Source organism: Saccostrea cucullata, unplaced genomic scaffold (assembly GCF_032062105.1).
Source record: "Saccostrea cucullata isolate Sc308-1 unplaced genomic scaffold, CSIRO_AGI_Scuc_v1 ctg4508, whole genome shotgun sequence".
Taxonomy (NCBI): domain Eukaryota; kingdom Metazoa; phylum Mollusca; class Bivalvia; order Ostreida; family Ostreidae; genus Saccostrea; species Saccostrea cuccullata.
In genome coordinates, this window is record NW_026934015.1 from 1,648 (window position 1) to 23,663 (window position 22,016).

The following is a 22,016-nucleotide window of genomic DNA, read 5'->3' on the forward strand; positions in this document are numbered from 1 at the left end:
TACGTTAACTTAGGGAAAGTTAGCCTGGGGGCAAATTCTGTTTACATTTATATTTTCGTAGATCACTTATATATTCAGGAATATGTTTTTTTTTCAAACTGTGTAGAACACGAATTGATTTATGCTATTTTATTAACATGTTCACAGGGTTCAAAATTCTTTAGGACAGACTGATGAACATTTTTGGTTAAATTATGGAAGCTTTTCTATACATAAACTTATTTCAGGTATTACACAACTCCCTGTCCTGCCTGCCCCTGTTGCTGGCCTCTCTGGACACCCTGTCGTCGCCTCGCTGTAACAACAAACAACAACTCATAATTGTCCATGTCTAAGATGGCTAACGCTGCTCTCTGTGCTCCGGGGGGGGGGCCTTCACCACAATGATCAAACCAGGCTGTGAAGTCAAAGTAAGATAGGAAACTTCTAAAGAAATTACTTTGCCTGCAACATATACTTATATAATTGCACTATAATTCAAACGGAATGTATATTACATTCATTTCAAATATGGTGAAAAACGAATGAAATATTAACTGTTAAGGATGTACAACACACCTACCCCCAAAAATTCCTGTCGTTTAATTTTCGTTATTTTTGTATATTTAGTACATGACTATATCTACTGCTTGTATGCACATTTTGGACAAAATCGTTCGAGTGGTTTTTGGACAGAATATTCCAAAAGTTACCGCCCTTTAGTTGTTTACAAGGAGAGAAAATTTTTAATCAATGAACTACTTAAACCTTGATTTAAAAAAAAGCCAGGTTAGATATAACTGTCAAATTTCATTGACTTATTCCTTTAACCATTTAACACAAAAACATAGTCATCTTTTTTATATAATTATCAGCAAAACAATTTTTAAAGACCTTAAACTGAAAAACTATGAATTATCTAAGCCTTGAAAATTGCGTATTTTTCAAATTCAAAATTTTTTTGTGAAAAAAACTGTCGTTTAATTTTGGTAAAAAACTTTCTTTAGGTAGCTGGTAGTAAAAATAATCCTTATAATTTTTTGTATAATTTTTGTACGACCAGTTTTGATTTAATAGCGGAAAATTATCCCCTCCCCCTTTCTCAATAAATCACGTTCCCGCGCGTCTTTCAGATGGGGGTCGATCACTTTGCTATGAATCTACAAATACACATTTTTAAAAAATCAAATTGGAATAATGCTTTTGCTTCAAAAATATATTAACTTACATATGTAAAAGTTCTCATAGGTAAAGCGTATTTAAATGTAGTTTTTTAGGCAATTTTTGAATACCCCTACCACCCTACCCCTTCATTTTTTTTTCCGTCGCAGACCATTAGCATTTACAGTGCAAATATACAAGTATTTCCTCATTTGAATCCCGGAGGTATGCATTAACTAGTTTTTAAATTCATGAATGCAGAATAAATATAGACTGCTGGTTTTATATGTATCAGGAAAAATAACTGAAGGATTTTAGTGTTTAGACCATATATGTATGCGTTATGCATTCCATATCACATGAAACCTGGATACGAATTCAAGTTATGTTGAATATGTTGATTTTTAATTTTATTTCTTCAATTTTATTTATCAAAAAAAAAAAAAGGTGTATGTTCAACTCTCCTGTGATATAAATGGAAATAATTATAGTTTCTTTCATTTGTCATTATTTCAAACAAGACAGTATGTTGCCGTGGGGATACATCGACATTTGCATACATGTACACCCCTCACGATATTGTACGCATTCTTTCAATGTCGTTGCTTCTGAAGTTAAAATGAAAATTCCGTATTCATCCACATTATTTTCAAAATATCAAACATTAAACTCTTCATCTATTTTAGTTTATATCAAATCGCACTTTGATATTTTTAAAAACCTTATAGGCTACGTTTTGTTTTGATTCGAGGAAATGCTAGCCAACATTGTTGACACTTGACAGAAAGTCAAACGATTTGCTGCAAAAGGATATTCATAAATTCAGATAATTTCAGTACTAGTAAACAATTTTTTTTTCAATTCTATACTTACATTGTGTGTTTGAGGTCTATAGTATTCAATTCTCGGATTTATCAGGTCTTGCTGTAAATGTATTTGATTCTGTCTATGCGGAAAACCGTGAATAAAGGGAAGAAAACAATTTGAAACATCTCCTACATTTTCAGAGTTGTTCCTCTTTGATCAGTAAGGGTCTGAGAACAACATCGATTTTAAATTGTACATAGTTTTTTGTTTGTTTATTGTTGTTTTATTTAATTAAAGAAGAAAAAACAATATTTATATCGTAAATGCACAGGTTATAATAAAGACTATTAATCAGAATGTTATATAGCCAATTGTACATGATGAGAATTTCGGCAATGTAAAATAAAATTTTCAAGAAAAAAATACTGCGCTTTAATCAAGAATACAATTTATTGTATATGAAATGAAATACATTTTTAAAAGAGATGGTATTTTACGTCTTGCTTTTAAATCCGGTTAATTAAAAAAAATACTTATGGACTGAGTATAGTTGTAGTGTTACATGAAATTGAGTTGTTTCCCTTAGTTAGCTTTCCGGATTGAATCCGTTATCTGTTCCATTTTCACACACGATTTCCGTTTGTGTTTTGTATACGGCATGGCGCCCGCATCAAATCTGCAAGTTTTATGTCATATTTTGCTGTTATAGTCCGGCATAGAGTAAGTTTTTCTTGTTTATTATGTGTCTTAGTGATTTATTATAAACCTTGTGCAAGATGAAGATGTATGCATTTGTAGTATGTGTAGAATTTTATGGAACATGATTTGGTACTTTTGTCTAAATTTAGAAACGGTAGCTAATGTCAAGGTTAGGGCGCACATGGTCTTTGTTAGATAGAATGTTCTATCGTTAAAATGATATTGTCCTACGGACCCGGTTTAACGATAGAATTCGTTCCGTGTATTCGTAATGTAGCAGAAAGAAACACGGGCGATAACTCGCATAGTGCATTTACTTGGAACAATCTAGAGAGTTCCGAATTTAAACATGTCAGGTAATTTGAATCGAGAGAAAAACGTTGAGAAAATTAATTGGATTTTCGTATTTATATTGGTTACTTTTTGGGATAAAAGGCATAAGCAATCTCAAGAAGGTTTGTTTTGATTATTTTGGTAGTTATTCCCAGTGCAAATCATTTTATATTCTTCAAAATCGTTTCGGTGCGATTCTGCAATTTTTTGCAACATTGCGAGTATATGGGTGGTATTCTAACTGTGGTGAGGGCCTGTACCGAGACACAGTTAGATTATTCTAACTAGGTCTTTGTATGTCACGTATTCAGTCGAATAATTCATGTACGAGAGATTATAAGTATTGTCAACTCGAATTATCTAGTCAAAACATTAAATCTCATTACATATTAAGTTTAGCAAGTTGTTTATTTACAAAATGTCATAAGAATCAAGTTAATATTAAGAGAGATATTTTTATTGAGCCATTTATAGAATGAAACACATAATGATATGTACTAGTCTGCCTGAGTTGCATTTATTGTGCTGTTTTACTTGTTGTTTTGTAACATTGTACTTATAACTGTGTTGTTTATTTTTCAGTTTCTCACTATACAACATACCTACTACTATTCTGCAATAAATCACATGATGAAAAGCACCTTAGTTATTGATCACTAAAAAGGCTTTACAGTGAGAAATCTAGGACTTCCAGTCAGATATGGCCACAGGAGGATCACCTAAACATATGGATCATTCCGATACTCAGCAGGAGCTGAATTTGGATATGGAGGTCCCATCTACCCAGCAAGAGCTTGGAAACATGGAGACAAGACAACAAAGATCCCTGTCGGAGAAAGGAGCAGCATTCTTTCAAGCACAGGTGGACCGGTTTTCAAACAGACTTACAAAAGTTGGAAGACATTTAGATAGTCTACTCGGTGAATCAGTGCATGAAGAAACAGACACAAACTCATTGACAGAACGTGTTACAGATATATACCAGTCACCTACAATAACATGAGTTCCGAGTTATTAAACTTTCTCGTAAGATATAACACTGAGGATAGTGCTCGTGAACAGTCGTCACTGGCTTTACTTAAAGCCACCTATTCAGAACGTGTTGAACAGTTCTATAGAAAAGTGAACAATAGAAAAGTGAACAATAAAGATGTTGTTAAAGAGACAAAAGTAAAGTCCAGCAGCTTTAAGTCTGCAAGAAGCTCCAGCTACTCATCAAGTGCTGCATCACTTCTAGGAAAGCAACGAGCAAAAAGAGAAGCAGCCAGAGTAAAATTAAAGTTTGCTGAACAGGAAGCAAAGATGCGACAAGAAGAGGCACTACTAAAGGCCAAAATGGACGTTCTTTCTGTGAAAAAGGAAGCTGCAGTAGCTGATGCAGAGTACCTGGGAATGAAAGAGGAATTCAGAATGTGGGATGAAGATGAAATGACTTCTGTGAGCAATGAATTAGATAATACTGACATTCTTAACAAATACTTAAGTGATCAGCCAATAACAGATAGTGTACCAGCTGTTCATACAAGCGTACCAGTTTTTCATACAAGCCTGGAGAATTATCATCCTCCAACAGTTACTGGCACTCCTGCACTCCTGCAGTGTAGTCCAACAAGACCACTTCATGAGGACCAAGTCATTATGCCTACAACGACCGATCATGGCAATCCGATACAGCCTCAACCTGCCTTACTCAATGACTTTGCGAATTACATTAATAAGAAAGATTTGCTGCGTTGGTCTTTAGTTACCTTTGATGATCGTCCAGAGACTTATCAGTCGTGGAAGGATAGCTTTGACGTACTTACAAAAGAACTGAACGCTAATCCAAGAGAAGAGCTGAACTTATTGATTCGATATCTAGGACCCGAGTCCAAGAAACACGCAGTTAGCATACGGACCGCCAATATCAACAACCCACAGAAAGCTTTGGAGAAGCTGTGGAGTCGCCTGGATGACAGATATGGAAGCCCGGTCCTACTTGAAACTTCATTGAAGTCAAGATTGTTGGATTTCCCCAAACTGACTGTGAAAGACAACAAAAAGCTTTTTGAATTAGCAGATCTAATAAGTGAAGTCCAGCTGCGAATGGAGGACCCTGCGTTAAATCGTTCCTTGCTCTACTTGGATTCACCCACAGGCATGCGCCCCATTGTCGCAAAGCTTCCAATCAGCTTGCAGGAAAAATGGATGACACGTGCAACAAGTTATAATTCACAACATGGAGTCACATATCCACCCTTTACCTATCTGGTCCAGTTCGTGACGGAAATGAGTAAAACCCGTAATAATCCCAGCTTTGATTACTCAAACACCAGTGAACCAACAGCTAACTCCACCAGTCGCTCTAACTTTTCTACTGAGTCACGACGTAAAGACACCTACCGCAAGAATGATGTTCAGGTGAAGAAAACAACTTTGAAAACAACAGAAGAAGATCATAGTGCCAGCTTAGAAAACAACTGTGTTCTACATGTGAACAGACATAAACTTAATCAGTGTAAGACTTTCCAGAGATTGACTCTAAGTGAAAGAAAGAAACTGCTGAAGGATTACAACTTCTGCTTTAAATGTTGTGATTCTACAGGACACGGTTATACAAGCTGTAGTGCACTTGTGAAATGTGACATTTGCGGAAACAAGAATCATCCTACTGCTCTACACATTGACATGTCTACCAAGCCAGATGCTGCACGGAGGTCACATCATGGCGGGGAGACATCCAACAAGTCATCTGACCTTTCACCCAGGCCACATTATGACGGGGAGGGTTCAAAGATGAGTTCACTCTGTACAGAGCTCTGTGGTAAAAACTTCACAGGTAGATCTTGCTCCAAGACTCTCTTAGTCAAAGTCTACCCAATGGACCATCCGGAACGATCCTTCAATGTATACGCCTTGATAGATGACCAGAGTACTCATACACTAGCGAGGCCGGAATTGTTTGATGCTTTAGACATTCCGATGACTTCAGTTACTACGTATTCACTGAAATCCTGTGCTGGTACCTTTCAACGAAGTGGAAGACAGGCTCTCGGACTTATGGTGGAGTCAAACAATGGTTCCTGTAGATTACAGCTTCCGTTGGTTACAGAATGTGAGCAGATTCCAGAGGAAAAGAGTGAAATAGCAACACCAGATATAGTTCAGTTTCATTCACACCTGAGTGGGGTAGAGATTCCTCCTCTGGATTCAAAGGCCCAAGTTCTATTGTTGATTGGTAGGGACCTGCCAGAGGCACATCACATAGAAGATCAACGTACAGGACCACGAGGTACCCCTTTCGCGCAGAGGCTCGCTCTTGGTTGGGTCCTCATAGGAAACGTCTGTATCGGAAATGCCCATCCACCAGCATACATGAACGTTATGAAAACCACAGTGCAACAGAGTGGACGCTTTAGTGTATTTGACAATTGCGAATACAATATAACCCTAAATACCTGTATAGACAATGACCCAATGTTCAAACGTCAGCCCAGTGACAATGAATTAGGACAGTCCATAGAGGACACACAGTTCCTCGAGTTGATGGACAAAACCTTCACTAAGAATTCAACAGGAAATTGGACAGCCCCATTACCATTTCGGGAGACCCGAGGAAAACTACCAAACAATCGATCTGTGGCACTGAAACGAGCACTGATGCTACAAGGGAGTCTGCAACGAAATCCAACTAAACGAGAACACTTTGTAAGCTTTATGCAAGGCATTTTTGATTCGGAACATGCTGAAATCGCTCCTCCTATTCAACCTGGGCAGGAATGTTGGTACTTGCCTATATTTGGGGTGTACCATCCCAAGAAAAGGGATAAAATACGAGTTGTATTTGACTCTTCCTGCAAACATGAGGGCATTTCCCTAAATGACGTGTTAATGCAAGGACCAGACCTGATGAATCGGCTGGATGGAGTGCTCATGAGATTCAGAAAAGAGCCGGTTGCTGTGATTGCAGACATTCAGCAGATGTTTTTCTGTTTTCATGTTGCAGAACCTCACAGAGACTTTCTTCGTTTCTTTTGGCATCGAAATAATGATCCAAAACAGGAATTACTGGAGCACCGAATGTGTGTCCACGTTTTCGGCAACCGACCTTCTCCGGCGGTTGCCACATATGGACTTAGACGTTGTGTGAAAACTGACTGTAAGGAAGATGTGAAGCAGTTTGTTACCAGAAACTTTTACGTCGACGACGGATTGGCGTCATTTCCCAGCGTTAGTGAAGCAGTTGATGTTCTGAAGCGAACTCAGAAAACGCTCCTGGAAGCTGGAAATTTGAAACTACACAAGATTGCATCAAATAGGGAAGAAGTGATGCTACAGTTTCCGTCTGCGGATCTTGCAAAATCCATGGAACAGCTTGACCTGGATCGAGATGACTTACCTGTACACCACAGTTTGGGTTTGTGTTGGAACCTAGCTACAGATACCTTTACATACACAGCCTCAGAAGAGCAGAAGCCCTTGACCAAAAGAGGACTGCTGTCCACTGTAAATGGATTATTCGATCCACTTGGTTTCATTGCGCCCATTATCTTAAATGGCAAACTTATCATGCGAGAAGCATTTACTGGGATTGAGAGTTGGGACGATCCCTTACCTACAGCGACTATGAGCGCTTGGAAACTTTGGTTAGAACAAATGACGAGACTCGATGGTGTTCACATTCCCCGGTGCCTATTGTCTGTATCATACAGCATGTGTATTGACACAAAGTTACACATCTTTTGTGATGCATCTGAAAAAGCAGTAGCTGCATGTGCTTACCTGAGAGGTAGAACCGTGGATGAGAAGATCTCTGTAGGATTTGTATTCGGCAAATGTAAAGTTGCACCAAGAAGTGGACACACGATTCCAAGACTGGAACTCTGTGCTGCCGTCCTGGCTGTGGAGCTTGGTGAGATGCTTTCAAAAGAACTTGACTTACCCTTAGAGGACATCATGTATTACTCTGACAGCAAAGTAGTGCTGGGGTATCTGTCAAATGAGCGCCGACGTTTTTATGTATATGTATGCAACCGTGTCTCCAGGATACGTAAGAGTTCTTCTCCACACCAATGGAATTATGTAACAACAGAGGAAAACCCTGCTGATCAAGGAACTCGTGGACTTTTGCCAGAACAACTCAGTGATAGTTTGTGGTTAAAGGGACCAGACTTCCTCAAAGTAAATACAAAAAATTTCCAGAATGAGACATTTTCTTTAGTGAACCCAGATCAAGATAGTGAAGTACGACCAGAGATAGTGACCCTTAAGACTGTATCAGTATCAACCAAGCCAACTTTAGGAACATCACGTTTCAGTCGTTTTGGTAGTTGGTTGAGCCTTGTGAGGGCCATTACCTTCATCAAGAAATGCATCAGGAAGAAAGCAGGGAAAGTGGATGAAATATCTCGTCGAGAAACTGAGATGTTGATCATTAAAGAGGTTCAACAACAGTATTATCAGAAAGAACTATGCGCATTACGTGCAGGAAAACCCCTTCCAAGAGACAGTACAATTCTGACTCTGTCTCCTTACCTTGATGACGGTTTGCTACGAGTTGGTGGACGAATCAAATTGTCGGACTTACCTGAAGGGGAGAAGACACCCATCCTTATACCTGGCAAGAGCCATGTTGCCCGACTATTGGTTCATCATCATCATGAGAAAATCTACCACCAAGGGCGTCATCTGACAGAAGGTGCTATACGAAGTGAGGGCCTATGGATCTCTGGAGGGAAACGCTTGGTGTCCTCAATCATTCATCACTGCGTGACCTGCCGCAAGATGAGAGGGAAGCCATTATGTCAGAAAATGGCTGATCATCCTAAAGTCCGCCTTACAAGGTCAGCACCCTTCACCTTTGTTGGTGTGGATGTTTTTGGCCCGTGGAGTGTCATCACGAGACGAACAAGAGGGGGCAGCGCACACTCAAAACGTTGGGCGGTGTTGTTTACCTGTTTGTATAGCAGAGCAGTCCACATCGAGGTCATTGAGGAGATGACCTCGTCTTCTTTCATCAACGCCTTAAGAAGGTTTGTTGCAGTTCGTGGTGCGGTCTCTGAATTCAGGTCAGATAGAGGGACAAACTTCGTGGGGGCTGCTGCTGAGCTGCAGATGAATGTAGTGAACGTGGAAGACCACAATCTGAAGACATTTCTTGCGGACAAGAGGATTGTATGGAGGTTTAATCCTCCCCACGCATCCCATTTTGGAGGCACATGGGAAAGGATGATAGGCATTGCCCGTCGCATCCTTGAGGCAATGCTTATGGATACCAAACATGGGAAGCTGACTCATGAGGTTTTGACGACCTTTATGGCAGAGGTCATGGCTATAATGAATTCAAGGCCACTGGTGCCTGTATCTACAGATGTTGAAGCACCATTCGTTCTATCGCTGCAGATTCTACTGACACAGAAAACTCATGAAGTACCAAGTGAATTCCAGGATCTCGATGTCAAGGACATGTACCGAAGTCAATGGAAAATGGTCCAGGTCATGGCTAACACTTTTTGGAAGCGATGGAAAGCCGAGTTCCTCTCCACTATACAACCTCGTCAGAAATGGCAAGATTCAACAGACAATCTTAAAGATGGGGATGTTGTTCTACTTCATGACAAAGAAAGTGCGCGCGGTGACTGGCCAGTTGGTATCATAAACCGTGTATTTCCAAGTGAGTCGGACGGTCTGGTACGCAAAATCGAAGTACGTATCATCAAGGAAGGAAAGCCATACCTCTTCATCAGACCCGTTACGGAAGTGATTCCATTGATTACAGTGTAACCATGTAGTACATGAACTTGATTTACATGTAACATTCTTTGAGTATACTATGTTTTGATATTTTTGTTTAACATGTATTTTCTACATACAAGTAGTATTTTTTGTGCTATCAGTGTAAATGTAGGGCAGAGTTTGTAAAGAGTGATAAATCAGACGGGGAGTGTAGTGTTACATGAAATTGAGTTGTTTCCCTTAGTTAGCTTTCCGGATTGAATCCGTTATCTGTTCCATTTTCACACACAATTTCCGTTTGTGTTTTGTATACGGCATGGCGCCCGCATCAAATCTGCAAGTTTTATGTCATATTTTGCTGTTATAGTCCGGCATAGAGTAAGTTTTTCTTGTTTATTATGTGTCTTAGTGATTTATTATAAACCTTGTGCAAGATGAAGATGTATGCATTTGTAGTATGTGTAGAATTTTATGGAACATGATTTGGTATGTTTTGTCTAAATTTAGAAACGGTAGCTAATGTCAAGGTTAGGGCGCACATGGTCTTTGTATGTCACGTATTCAGTCGAATAATTCATGTACGAGAGATTATAAGTATTGTCAACTCGAATTATCTAGTCAAAACATTAAATCTCATTACATATTAAGTTTAGCAAGTTGTTTATTTACAAAATGTCATAAGAATCAAGTTAATATTAAGAGAGATATTTTTATTGAGCCATTTATAGAATGAAACACATAATGATATGTACTAGTCTGCCTGAGTTGCATTTATTGTGCTGTTTTACTTGTTGTTTTGTAACATTGTACTTATAACTGTGTTGTTTATTTTTCAGTTTCTCACTATACAACATACCTACTACTATTCTGCAATAAATCACATGATGAAAAGCACCTTAGTTATTGATCACTAAAAAGGCTTTACAATAGTACTCATAATCACAGCCAAGCCCCATATCAAATTTTTCTTTTATGATTGATATACATCGGGATCGTTTTACTCGTCATTTTGACGCTTTATTTTTGACGTTAAATTTGACGTCACATCAAACGTTCAATTGAAATCGCAAGAGTTATCTCCCCCAGTGTGTTGTACGTCTTTAAATTGCCTTTTTAATCTACCAAATAGGGAATTAAGTATATCTATGCCCCCATTCAAAGAAGGAAGGGCATATTGCTTTGCTGCTGTCTGTTGGTCCATTTAGTTTCCGTCAATTTTCTTCCCAACCGTTGCACATACTGAAAGAAATTGATATACAGTAAAACTCGGTTATAACGAAGTCACTGGGACCTATAAATTACTTCACTATAACCATATTTCCTTATAACCTTATAAGAAATTCATTAAATTTATATAGCTGGGGATCCAAGATGAATTCGCTATATCTGTTAATTCGTAATATCTGTGCTCCCCGTACGAAATTTAAGTCACGTATTTTTAGAAAAATCCAGGCGTATTTTAATCTAAAAATCCTTGTGGAAATCTCTATTGAAATGAATATATAAAACCAGGCGTATAATGTAAAATACAGGCGTACACGAGGCGTAATCCTCCCGTATTTTTGGCCGAAATATGCAAATGAGTACGCCTGGAAATTCAAAATACGTCTGGAAATTTTAAAAATAGAATTACGCCTAGATTTCAAGCATACCCTTAAAAATACGCCTGCAAAATAAATACGCCCGTATAAAAGAATACGCCCGTACAAAAAAATACGCCTGTACAAAAAATACGCCTGCTTTAAATAGATTTGAATTAAATATTAATTACATTACAGCAATGGGAGCTACAACTATTAAGTATGAATATAAATGTACAATCAACTTTAGTACAAAGATTTTTGACTACATATGCAAAAAAAGATTAGACAAATTAAGCTAAGCATACATCACTTTTATTTTCTTAATATTTTTCAGTGTGATAAAATGTGAATGAGATTCATTAGTTAAAGCTGAACACGATTCGTAAAAGAAATGTATCCGCCATTTTAGTTCCCGAGACTCGCTACCCTGCAGACCCATATAAATAGGGCAAGAATTAGAGACTGTTCAGTTTAATCAGTCGACACCGGTGTAGACGGACGTATGCTATACAGGACTTGGTAGAGAGAATAATATCGTAATACTTCGTCTAATGCAGGAAAGTAAGATACCAAATAAATTTACAATTATAGCTGTATAAGTCAGAGCAGTAAACAAACAGCATAGACAAACGTAACTGCAATAAAATATAAACAAAGGTAATGCAAGATAACCAGCACGAACACGGGTCGCCATTCCACGCCGATACCTGTGACAATAAAGCAGTCAGGTGTAACGAAAGCGACGAGTATACCATAGTATTGATGTATCGTAGATAATGCTATCAAAAATGGCGTATGTCTATTTACGAGTCGTGTTCAGCTTTAAGGATTGTCATTAAAATTTAAAAAATCATAATCTTACATTTACTTTTTCAAAGCACAGTTACATGTTAGAATATATTAACCGTTTCACAGCATTTTAACATCCAAGGCTGAGTTTTATAGTAAACAGTTGAAACATTCCAATAATCACAGTGAATCACAGTTTTGAAAATCATGCCGAGTACTCCAGCCATTCTTTTTACTCCTAAATTGGCATAAAAGATGCAAATCACGAGCAATTCTGTCATTCACGTTTCACATCACATTTCCCAATCACATTTTCATAGATTGAAATATTCACAAAAAGAAGTTTGAATGCTTTATAACTGGCATTGCAAACGGTCATCTTCTTCCTGATGCAATCTTCAAATGGCTACAGTTGACTGGCATTATTGCATTTATGGAAAGCTATGCTGCTGGTCAACTCTTAATATTGCAAGATCTTTTCTCCTCCTCTTATGACCATTTCATCATTCAATCAATTTTCCAACTGTGATAAGGATTTAGATGTAAATCATTTTCTGGAAAAAGAATAATTTATGTAATTCAAAATACTACTGACCCAATTTTCAATCATTAACAGATCTGGCTCTGCAAATCAAAAGCAAATGCAGCTGTCTTTTATTTTCATAGATAAAAAGTTTCAATGTTAAGCTATGTTTTCAAAATATTTACCTCTTCTACACCATCTGTGCTTTGTTGTGGCTTTCTCTAATCTCATTGTTCTTGGCATGACCTGCCTGGTGGTTTAAAATTGGCGCAAATACTTGGATGCAGATGCTGTTATTTACAACCCCCTAGTTAGCTAAACTCTTTTATGATTTCTGGAAGTTCTACTCAGTACAATTTGTAATTTTGAAGAAAAATGCTGTTTTGTTTACAGCTAGAACATAAAAATAAAATTCCATCAATGTATAAACAAGGTGTATTCATTATATGAATTAAAAAGATACTAGGGTGGGAAATAGAACTGCTGTACACAAACCGGATATAAATTGATAAGGCGTTCTTAGGTTTACAACATCACAGATAAGTCGTTCCTAAACATGCTCAACACATCTGTAAGTAATTAGCACAATCCCAGCAGGTTAGGCTAGGGAAGTGAAAGTTGATGGTAATGTAACAGAGTATCTAAATATACCAAATATAAATCATTTTATAAGAAAAACATTTAATTTTAATAACATGTATGTTTATAGCCTGACTAAACAATTAATCATGAAGTTCAAACAATAAACTATCTACTTTACAGTTATAGAAATCATTTGCGTTAAGAAAAATAATATCGATTTTTAAAAAAAAAATGGGAATGACAAAATTTTAGGTCCATGGGATAATGTTCTAAAAAAAAGTTCTAAAAGAAAAAATCAGTTTAATTTATGAAAAATAATTGCTTTGATATTTAATACAACAAACTAAATGCAATATTGTAATGTATACAATCATGCAATACTTTGTTTTTTTTTTGTTTAAGTTATATAATATAATAAAAATGTTTCTTATGCAACTCAATACTTTAAAAAAAGAGAATGAGTTGACTAAGTTTTTTTGGCGAAGTTGAAAAATCCACCCGAATTTTAAAAAATACGCCTTTTGAAATTTTCTAAGTTTTAATTTCCTTGTGCCAAAGAGACTAAGTAGAAAATACGCCCGGATTTAGAATTTACGTCTGGAAAAAAGGAGACGTATTTCTGGCAAAAATACGTGTACGCCTGAAAATGAACCGTATTTTTAAGAATACGTCTCTTGTACGCCAGGATTTGGAAAAAATCCAGGCGTAATACGTCTCTGAATTTCGTACGGGTCATACTAAATGAGTTTTACTCACAGCACAGATTTATCACATGTATACCTAGGTTAAGTTCTTTGCAGAGGCTGCACATATTGAAATGAAATTTGGTATACTGATTTATCTGCTGGTTTTGTTTTGGGTATGAGTGCACCATTTTTGTCAGAGTTATGCCCCTTGGACTTGGAAAAATTCTAATTTGGGGAAGGGGGGCATAAGTGTTTTACAAATTTTATATCTCTTGTTAGCTCACCTGAGCCAAAGGCCAATGTTAGCTCACCTGAGCCAAAGGCCAATGACCCCTGGGGCTAGGTTGGGGCCAAAATGGCCGATCAAAGTTTTACATACAAATATGTAGGAAAAAATCTGTAAAAATCTTCTTCTCAAGAACCACTGGGCCAGGAAAGATGAATCTCATGTAGAATCACCCTCAGGTAGAGTAGATTCAAATTTGTTCAAATCATGACCCCTGGGGCTGGGGTGGGGCCAAAATGGCTGATCAAAGTTTTAAATAGGAATATATAGGAAAAATCTTTAAAAATCTTCAACTCAAGAACCACTGGGCCAGGAAAGATGAAACTCGTGGAATCATCCTCAGGTAGTGTAGATTCAAGTGTGTTTAAATCATGACCCCTGGGGTTAGGGTGGGGCCAAAATGGCTGACCAAAGTTTTATGTAGGAATGTCTGATAATATAGGAAAAATCTTTTAAAATCTTCTTCTCAAGAACCAATGGGCCAGGAAAGATGAAACTCATGTGAAATTATCCTCAGGTAGTGACTAGATTCAAGTTTGTTCAAATCATGGCCCCGGGGCTAGGGTGGGGCCAAAATGGCTGACCAAAGTTTTACATAAGAATATTTAGGGAAACCTTTTGAAAACTTTTTTTCAAGTACAGTGAAACCTGTCTAATCCGACATGTACTGGGAGACAAATTTTGTGTCGGAATAGACAGGGTGTCGGATAGCACAGTGTTAAAAACAAAGAAAATACTAAAATGGGAAATAAGTTTAACGTCGGAATTCACAGTATGTCGGATTATTCAGGTGTCGGATTAGACAGTTTTCACTGTACTTCAAAGCAGGGCTCCCACTGGATCGAAAATATTTTTCGCCATTTTTCACGACACAAGCTTGAAGGAAAGGCATACTTACATCTGATTTCTCGAATGCAATGCACTTTTTGTTATTCAATTTTTTTTATTATGTTTATCTGACACAGACATTGTTTTAAAATTGTAATGTTTAAAGCTTATGGTAGTATCCATTAAAAAAAAATAATAATAATGTTTGAATTACACAATTAATTTAATATTGTATTGATATCAGCCAACTCTTGACAGAAAATGTCCTCTTGATTATATTTTTTTTTGCCTGGTAAGGAAGGGGGGGGGGGGGGGGGGGCTACAGACCTAGTAAAAATATGACATTTTTTAAAAATGGAAATTTTCATCATTTCATTAATTAATTGTGAAAAGAAGTAAATTAAAAAGTAATGAAAATTAGGTTTGAAACTTGACTTTATTTTATAAACAATTTGGAGACTCCAGGGTTTAATATGCAAGCTCATGTTATTGTAAATATAATTAATTTAGTGTAATTTACTAACTAAAATACTAAAGATAATTCTGTTTCCAAACCAATTTCTTTTTCACTCTTTGTAAGTTAATGGTATATTAATGTACACATTTTTCAATTTTCAGTAGGTAAATTTTGAAGCCATTCTTTACAATTTTCGTCATGTTTCCCTACTTTCGGCTTAAAAAAAACAATCTACATAGATCCAGATTTTGTTGATAAAAATCTTTTATTTACTAACTTCATCTCCCAATAACACTTTCCCCCCTTTTGTTTAATCCAAATTATATTATTTCAAACAATTATGTAACCCTTTATTGCTCAAGCTATAGTTACCTAGTCAGCTCTGTTCGTTCAAGCGAGACGTGATTTCCTACATGTAGGCACAGGGGCTTGTCACGAAATATTTATTTATTTTTAATAAAGTTACCCCTACTATAAAAATACACTTTTGTATTTTTATAGTAGGGGTAACTTTATTAAAAGAAGATAAATATTTCGTGACAAGCCCCTGTGATGTAGGTTTCAGTTTTCACACCTCTGCTGCATTAAGTAAACAAAGGGACTTATCTGTGTACATTGAATAAACAAAGGAGCTAACCAGGACTACACAAATTTTGTACAAAATTCAAAGCCATAATTAGTGATATATTGAATCATCCTCAGGTAGTGTAAATTCTAGTTTGTTCAAATCATGACCCGCTGGGGGGTTAAAATTCAAGCCCCCCATCGTAGTAAACTTTCAGTTCTGATCATATACGTGCTTTTTCCTAGCCGATGTGCTCAGGTGAGCGCTGTGGCCCCTGGGTTTCTTGTTGTATGTAAATTCAGTACATGTAATTTTTCTGCAATTATTCTAGACTGTATTTCTCTTGTTATTTGACATAGATGCTAGGACCAGGTATAGATGATAGTTGTGGTTCAGGGATGTTCGCGGTTCATTTAGATCCGGAGACAGAAGAGGACAGACATCCACGCTTCAGTGACACCATTCAGGTTCTGCTAACCAGGCTCTTCCCTGTCAGGAATGAGGTAAAAATGAGGAACAAACAAATTTTGCAGTTGAAAAGTGTCATGAACATGATTTCTTTGTAGTCAGGGTGGAAATGAGCTATTAAAATAAAAAAAAATAAATTACCAAAATCTTTAAATTTTAAGGGATATGCACATTCTTTCAAATTTGCTGTATTAAAAATAGGAGTTTTTTTTTCTATGCAAATAAACATATTAATGGCATTATTGTATAGAGATTTACTTGTATACAATGTAAGAAGAGAGAAACTGGACAATTTTGAATTACATTATAAAGCTAAATGTTTAAGGCCTTTTTTTATTGATCCAGATCTACAAGTCTGCCAGTGTGCCAGTGACGGAGTCCCTGGTGATGGCCATCAAAGCCATTCTGCTCCCCAAGGACGACGGGACATGCCTCCTCCAACAGACTTTGCCTGTGACAGGGGATGGTAACAGTCTCAGTAATCAGGTGTGTCGTGTGGTGGCCAAGCTACAGACCCAAGCCTGTATGGTGCTCACTCAGTATCTACAGGACATCGAGTTCACTAAGGAGTTCATTCAGCATTGTGGATCCGCTATTGATATTCTGAAGTCCCTGGCAAAGGATTGTAATTCAGGTTTGTCAAATCTTAATTGTTACTCATTTTTTTTTCACTAAATTTTTATTAACAAATGATTAGCTGAGACATTTTACATGTACTAAAATTTGTATTTTTATATTACAGGAGGTAGACTGTTGTGGAAGCCCACTGCAACATACTTAGGTTACGATACAGGGATTGTGCTAAACCTCCACCTCCACCCAGCAAGCTTGACAGTTGGGCTGTGAGTAAGTTGAAATGATTAAAAATGAAAAATTTCTGGATTAAGCAAAATTAAAGTAAAGCTTTGTTTACAAAGAGCTCAATCTTAAACTCAAACGCTGCGCATCATTAAATAAGTGAGGTAAAATGTGTATGAATCTGAAATATAGTATACACTTTGTCAAGTTAAAAATTGTAAACTGTGTTTTGTACAGAATCAGGAGATGTTGCTGGATGCCAATCGATCCCTCCCCCCGGTTCGGGCCTCGGTATTCTCTCAGGACATGACTGGAGTGACCTTCCTTGGTGACCCCAGCACAGGAAGTGGACTACCCAGGGGCACCATGATCTACGCCAACCAACCAGTTCCACAACAGGTAGAGCAATACCAGGAAAAATATTCTTTCATAGAAGTCATTAAATTTTTATATTCATGTACATGCTTCTATATTACAACTCACTGAATGCCGTTATATTGAATTTAAAAATAAAGAATTTAATCTTTATTCTTTTAATATTTAGCATAAGTTAGAATTCACCTATATTTTCCTTTAAATTTCTATGTGTACATGAAACCCATTAATTCAAAACTGAACAAAAAATATTAAGAGAGAAACAGTTGCCCCATTTCTTTACTTTTAATACAGGCTCCAGCGTTTTACTGGGAGCTGCAGATCTGTTCGTTTGGAGACAGTCAGGAGGAGAGTGGAGGGGTCATCTCGTTCGGCTTTGCTCCGTTGGCCGACAAGAAAGATGGAGCCTGGACTAACCCTGTAGGAACATGCCTCTTCCTAAAGTAAGTCCTTCAGTATAATTTGAGTTTTTCTATAGTTTTACATCTGCATAACATGTAGCCTTTAATTCAAGGGAGAATTTTTTTCTGTATCATTGGTTATTTTGTTCTCAAGATAAAAAAAAAATGTGATCAGCAATAAATCTTGTGTAGCAATGGTAAGGCTGTCCACTACAGTGGGGCCAGTCTACTGCAGTGGAGGAGTGTTAGACTAGACATCACCCTGAATGCTGGCTACGTAGCGGGTATAGGTTGGGAGAGGACAGGAGAGTCCCCCACACAGGGACAGACCCCCAGGGAGAGGGTCTACTTCACGTATAACGGGCACCGCCTCAATTCCTACATGGATGATGTGTCTGGTGGAATGTATCCTGTCATTCATATTCAAAAAAAAGGTGAGGTGCTTCTTTAGCTCACCTGAGCCGAAGGCTCAAGTGAGCTTTTCTGATCACATTTTGTCCGTCGTCCGTCCGTCTGTCTAGCTGTCCGTCTGTCTGTCTGTCCGTCTGTAAACTTTTCACATTTTCGACTTCTTCTCAAGAACCACTGGGCCAATTTTGACCAAACTTGGTACAAAGCATCCTTGGGTGAAGGGGAATCTAAATTGTTAAAATGAAGGGACATATCCCCTCGCAAGGGGAGATAATCAAGAAAAGACTAAAATAGGGTTGGGTCATTAAAAAATCTTCTTCTCAAGAACCACTGGGCCAGTAAAGCTGAAACTTATGTGGAAGCATCCTGGGGTAGTGTAGATTTTAAATTGTTCAAATCATGACCCCCGGGGGAAGGGCGGGGCCACAATGGGGAATCAAAGTTTTATATAGAAATATATAGGAAAAATCTTTGAAAATCTTCTTCTCACGAACCACTGGGCCAGAAAAGCTGAAACTTATGTGGAAGCATCCTGGTATAGTGTAGATTCTAAATTGTTCACATCATGACCCCCGGGGGAAGGGCGGGGCCACAATGGGGAATCAAAGTTTTACATAGAAATATATAGGAAAAATCTTTGAAAATCTTCTTCTCAAGAACCACTGGGCCAGAAAAGCTGAAACTTATGTGGAAGCATCCTGGTATAATGTAGATTCTAAATTGTTCAAATAATGACCCCCGGGGGAAGGGCGGGGCCACAATGGGGAATCAAAGTTTTATATAGAAATATATAGGAAAAATCTTTGAAAATCTTCTTCTCAAGAACCACTGGGCCAGAAAAGCTGAAACTTATGTGGAAGCATCCTGGTATAATGTAGATTCTAAATTGTTCAAATCATGACCCCCGGGGGAAGGGCGGGGCCACAATGGGGAATCAAAGTTTTATATAGAAATATATAGGAAAAATCTTTGAAAATCTTCTTCTCAAGAACCACTGGGCCAGAAAAGCTGAAACTTATGTGGAAGCATCCTGGTATAATGTAGATTCTAAATTGTTCAAATCAAGACCCCCGGGGGAAGGGCGGGGCCACAATGGGGAATCAAAGTTTTATATAGAAATATATAGGAAAAATCTTTGAAAATCTTCTTCTCAAGAACCACTGGGCCAGAAAAGCTGAAACTTATGTGGAAGCATCCTGGTATAATGTAGATTATAAATTGTTCAAATAATGACCCCCGGGGGAAGGGCGGGGCCACAATGGGGAATCAAAGTTTTATATAGAAATATATAGGAAAAATCTTTGAAAATCTTCTTCTCAAGAACCACTGGGCCAGAAAAAGTGAAGCTTATGTGGAAGCATTCTTGGGTAGTGTAAATTCTAAATTGTAGGAATCATGACCCCCGGGGGAAGGGCCATTATAGGGAATCAAAGTTTTACATAGAAATATATATGAAAAATCTTTGAAAATCTTCTTCTCAGGAACCACTGGGCCAAAAAGGCTGAAACATATGTGCCCATGGAAAGTTCATGGGGTAGTGTAGATTTCAAAATGTCTAAATTATGATCAGTGGGGTAGGGTGGGGATGCATTATGTATAAGAAGGGGGAAATCTGGTAAAGAACAGAATGGTCAAAGCTTCTCAGGTGAGCGATGTGGCCCATGGGCCTCTTGTTATAATGCCCCTCCCCTCTTTCCAATGTTTTATTTTCATTTATGTGAGATTCAGATAACAGCAGAATTTGCATAACTTGATATCTGTATGTATGCTTTATATGGGGGTATATTTTTTAGAACACAAGAATCTGAGAGCGAACTTCGGGACCAGGCCTTTTGCTTTTGCCGAGGGACAGCAACACAAGGGGGGGGGGCTGATGCAGTGAATGACCTGACCAGAGAGATCAGGAGAGTTTCTGTCACCTGCCATTCCACCACGCCCACACTGACAGTGAGAACGAGGGAAGCCCCCAGCCCTGATACCACCATGGTGGAGGAAATCAAAGCCCCGAAAGGACCCCCCATGTAAAACTGCTACACTACCAAAACCACAGAATGGTACTTTATCTGTTTACACAGTTAATATTACTATAGTTTCTGTAGACATACTTTTTTTCCATTGGTTCATAACTCCGCGGAATCTCAATTTCCATTTAATCAGCGGATTGAAAATTACATGGATTTCTTAGGCTGTCACTATATGCCTTGCATCTATGTTAAGTATGCTTGGACAAATTTCCGTGGAAAATTTGTGACCACAAATAAAGTGTAAATTTATACCATGCGGAAAAAAGTAACGGTACTTAAGTTTGACAGCGGGAAACATGATTATACCCCCTGCTTGAAAAGCGGGAGGGTATATAGTAATCGTTAATTCCGTCCGTCCGTCTGTTACGCTTTGGGGTACCCATCTCTTATCCGCAACTCCTCTTATACCACTGAATGAAATTTGATGAAACTTTCACAGAATCTTTATTTAATATTGCCATTTTGCACCTCCTATTTTACTTTTTGATCTGACACATATTTTGGGTTTCCCATAGCAAAACATGTACACTGCCATTTATACACATATGGGAGGCTGGGGTTATCAATTAGTGAGCCCATTGCTCACAGTACCTCTAGTTTTCTTATCCTTTCAATATGTATGAAACTGTGAAGTTAGGTCTTAAGAAGTTGTAATTTCAATGAGCACAAATCTCCCTTCTATAAGTTTGAGCCTTTTTTTCAGTGTACAACCCAGAAGATTGTCTAGCTTTCAAGCTGTTGTAAATGTTTATCTTTGAGAAATTCCTTTTTATGTGTATTTTTTGTTCTTCCTACATATACATGTAAATATGTATTCCTTAGGCATGACAGATATTGCTAGACATACAGTGGAGTTTCTTTATGAAGAGAATGGAGGAATACAACGAGATCTCCAACCACTATAGAGAACATTGAGGAGGATCTAGCTAAGTTTACAATAGAGAGAGTGAGGAAGGGCACCACCGCGGTGATCAGGAACACCGCAGAAACCTCCATTGCAGGCACCGCAGTGCTGCCCAAGTTTGCTGTCCACAGTATGTTCAAAACATTTGGTCTGACTGGAAATATCCTAGATGTTGACAATGTAAGGCTCTCATTTATCATTATTTATGTTGCACATGTAAGTTGAGCATTTGTAAAAGTCAATTGTTTTTAAGGTGGAGAGTAGATATAAGGCAATGGCATAAAAAAAATGAAAATTTTGTAACATGAGTACAGCAAAACTTGTTTAGTATGAACACGCATATTGCGAATTTACGGATATAGCGAAGTCATCTTGGATCCCCAGAAATGTAAAATTGATCGATTTCTTATGCGGTTATAACGAATTACTAATATAGCGAAGTAAATATATAGGTCCCAGTGATTTCGTAATACCAAGTTTTGCTGTATTTCAAAATGCCTCATTCATTCCATTTCAGTCTAATGAGATAGTACAGGTTGAGGTGTACCTGAGAAGTGAGGGTGTCCTGGTCAAGTTCTGGTACCCTGATGTTAGAGAGTCCCTCACAGGGACTGAGAAAGTCCAGCATCACCAGGAGATGATA

General features: G+C 37.7%; 1 protein-coding gene across 2 annotated transcripts; it reads left to right on the plus strand.

Annotated features, from left to right (window-relative positions):
• Positions 1-232: 232 nt before the first annotated feature.
• On the plus strand, positions 233-18,391 carry LOC134239803 (probable E3 ubiquitin-protein ligase HECTD4). 2 transcript variants are annotated; one of them, XR_009986296.1, is made up of 6 exons: positions 233-410; positions 16,352-16,495; positions 16,806-17,094; positions 17,203-17,302; positions 17,496-17,657; positions 17,928-18,061. XR_009986296.1 is itself a non-coding variant. In XM_062721946.1 (6 exons), exons 1-5 carry the CDS (start codon positions 384-386, stop codon positions 18,055-18,057), a joined length of 690 nt encoding a protein of 229 aa, XP_062577930.1. In that variant the 5' UTR covers positions 233-383; the 3' UTR covers positions 18,058-18,076; positions 18,227-18,391. The 2 variants fall into 2 exon arrangements, 1 of the variants encoding a protein (XP_062577930.1); XM_062721946.1 differs by lacking the exon at positions 17,496-17,657 and adding an exon at positions 18,227-18,391 and having other exon boundaries at positions 17,928-18,076.
• The last annotated feature ends 3,625 nt before the right edge of the window (positions 18,392-22,016 follow it).

Coding starts and splice junctions, on each gene's coding strand:
- LOC134239803 (XM_062721946.1), top strand. CDS start 384: ATGATCAAACCAGGCTGTGAAGTCAAA. Junction 411..16,351: donor AACCAGGCTGTGAAGTCAAA/GTAAGATAGGAA, acceptor TATTTGACATAG/ATGCTAGGACCAGGTATAGA. Junction 17,303..17,927: donor GCAAGCTTGACAGTTGGGCT/GTGAGTAAGTTG, acceptor CTTTTAATACAG/GCTCCAGCGTTTTACTGGGA.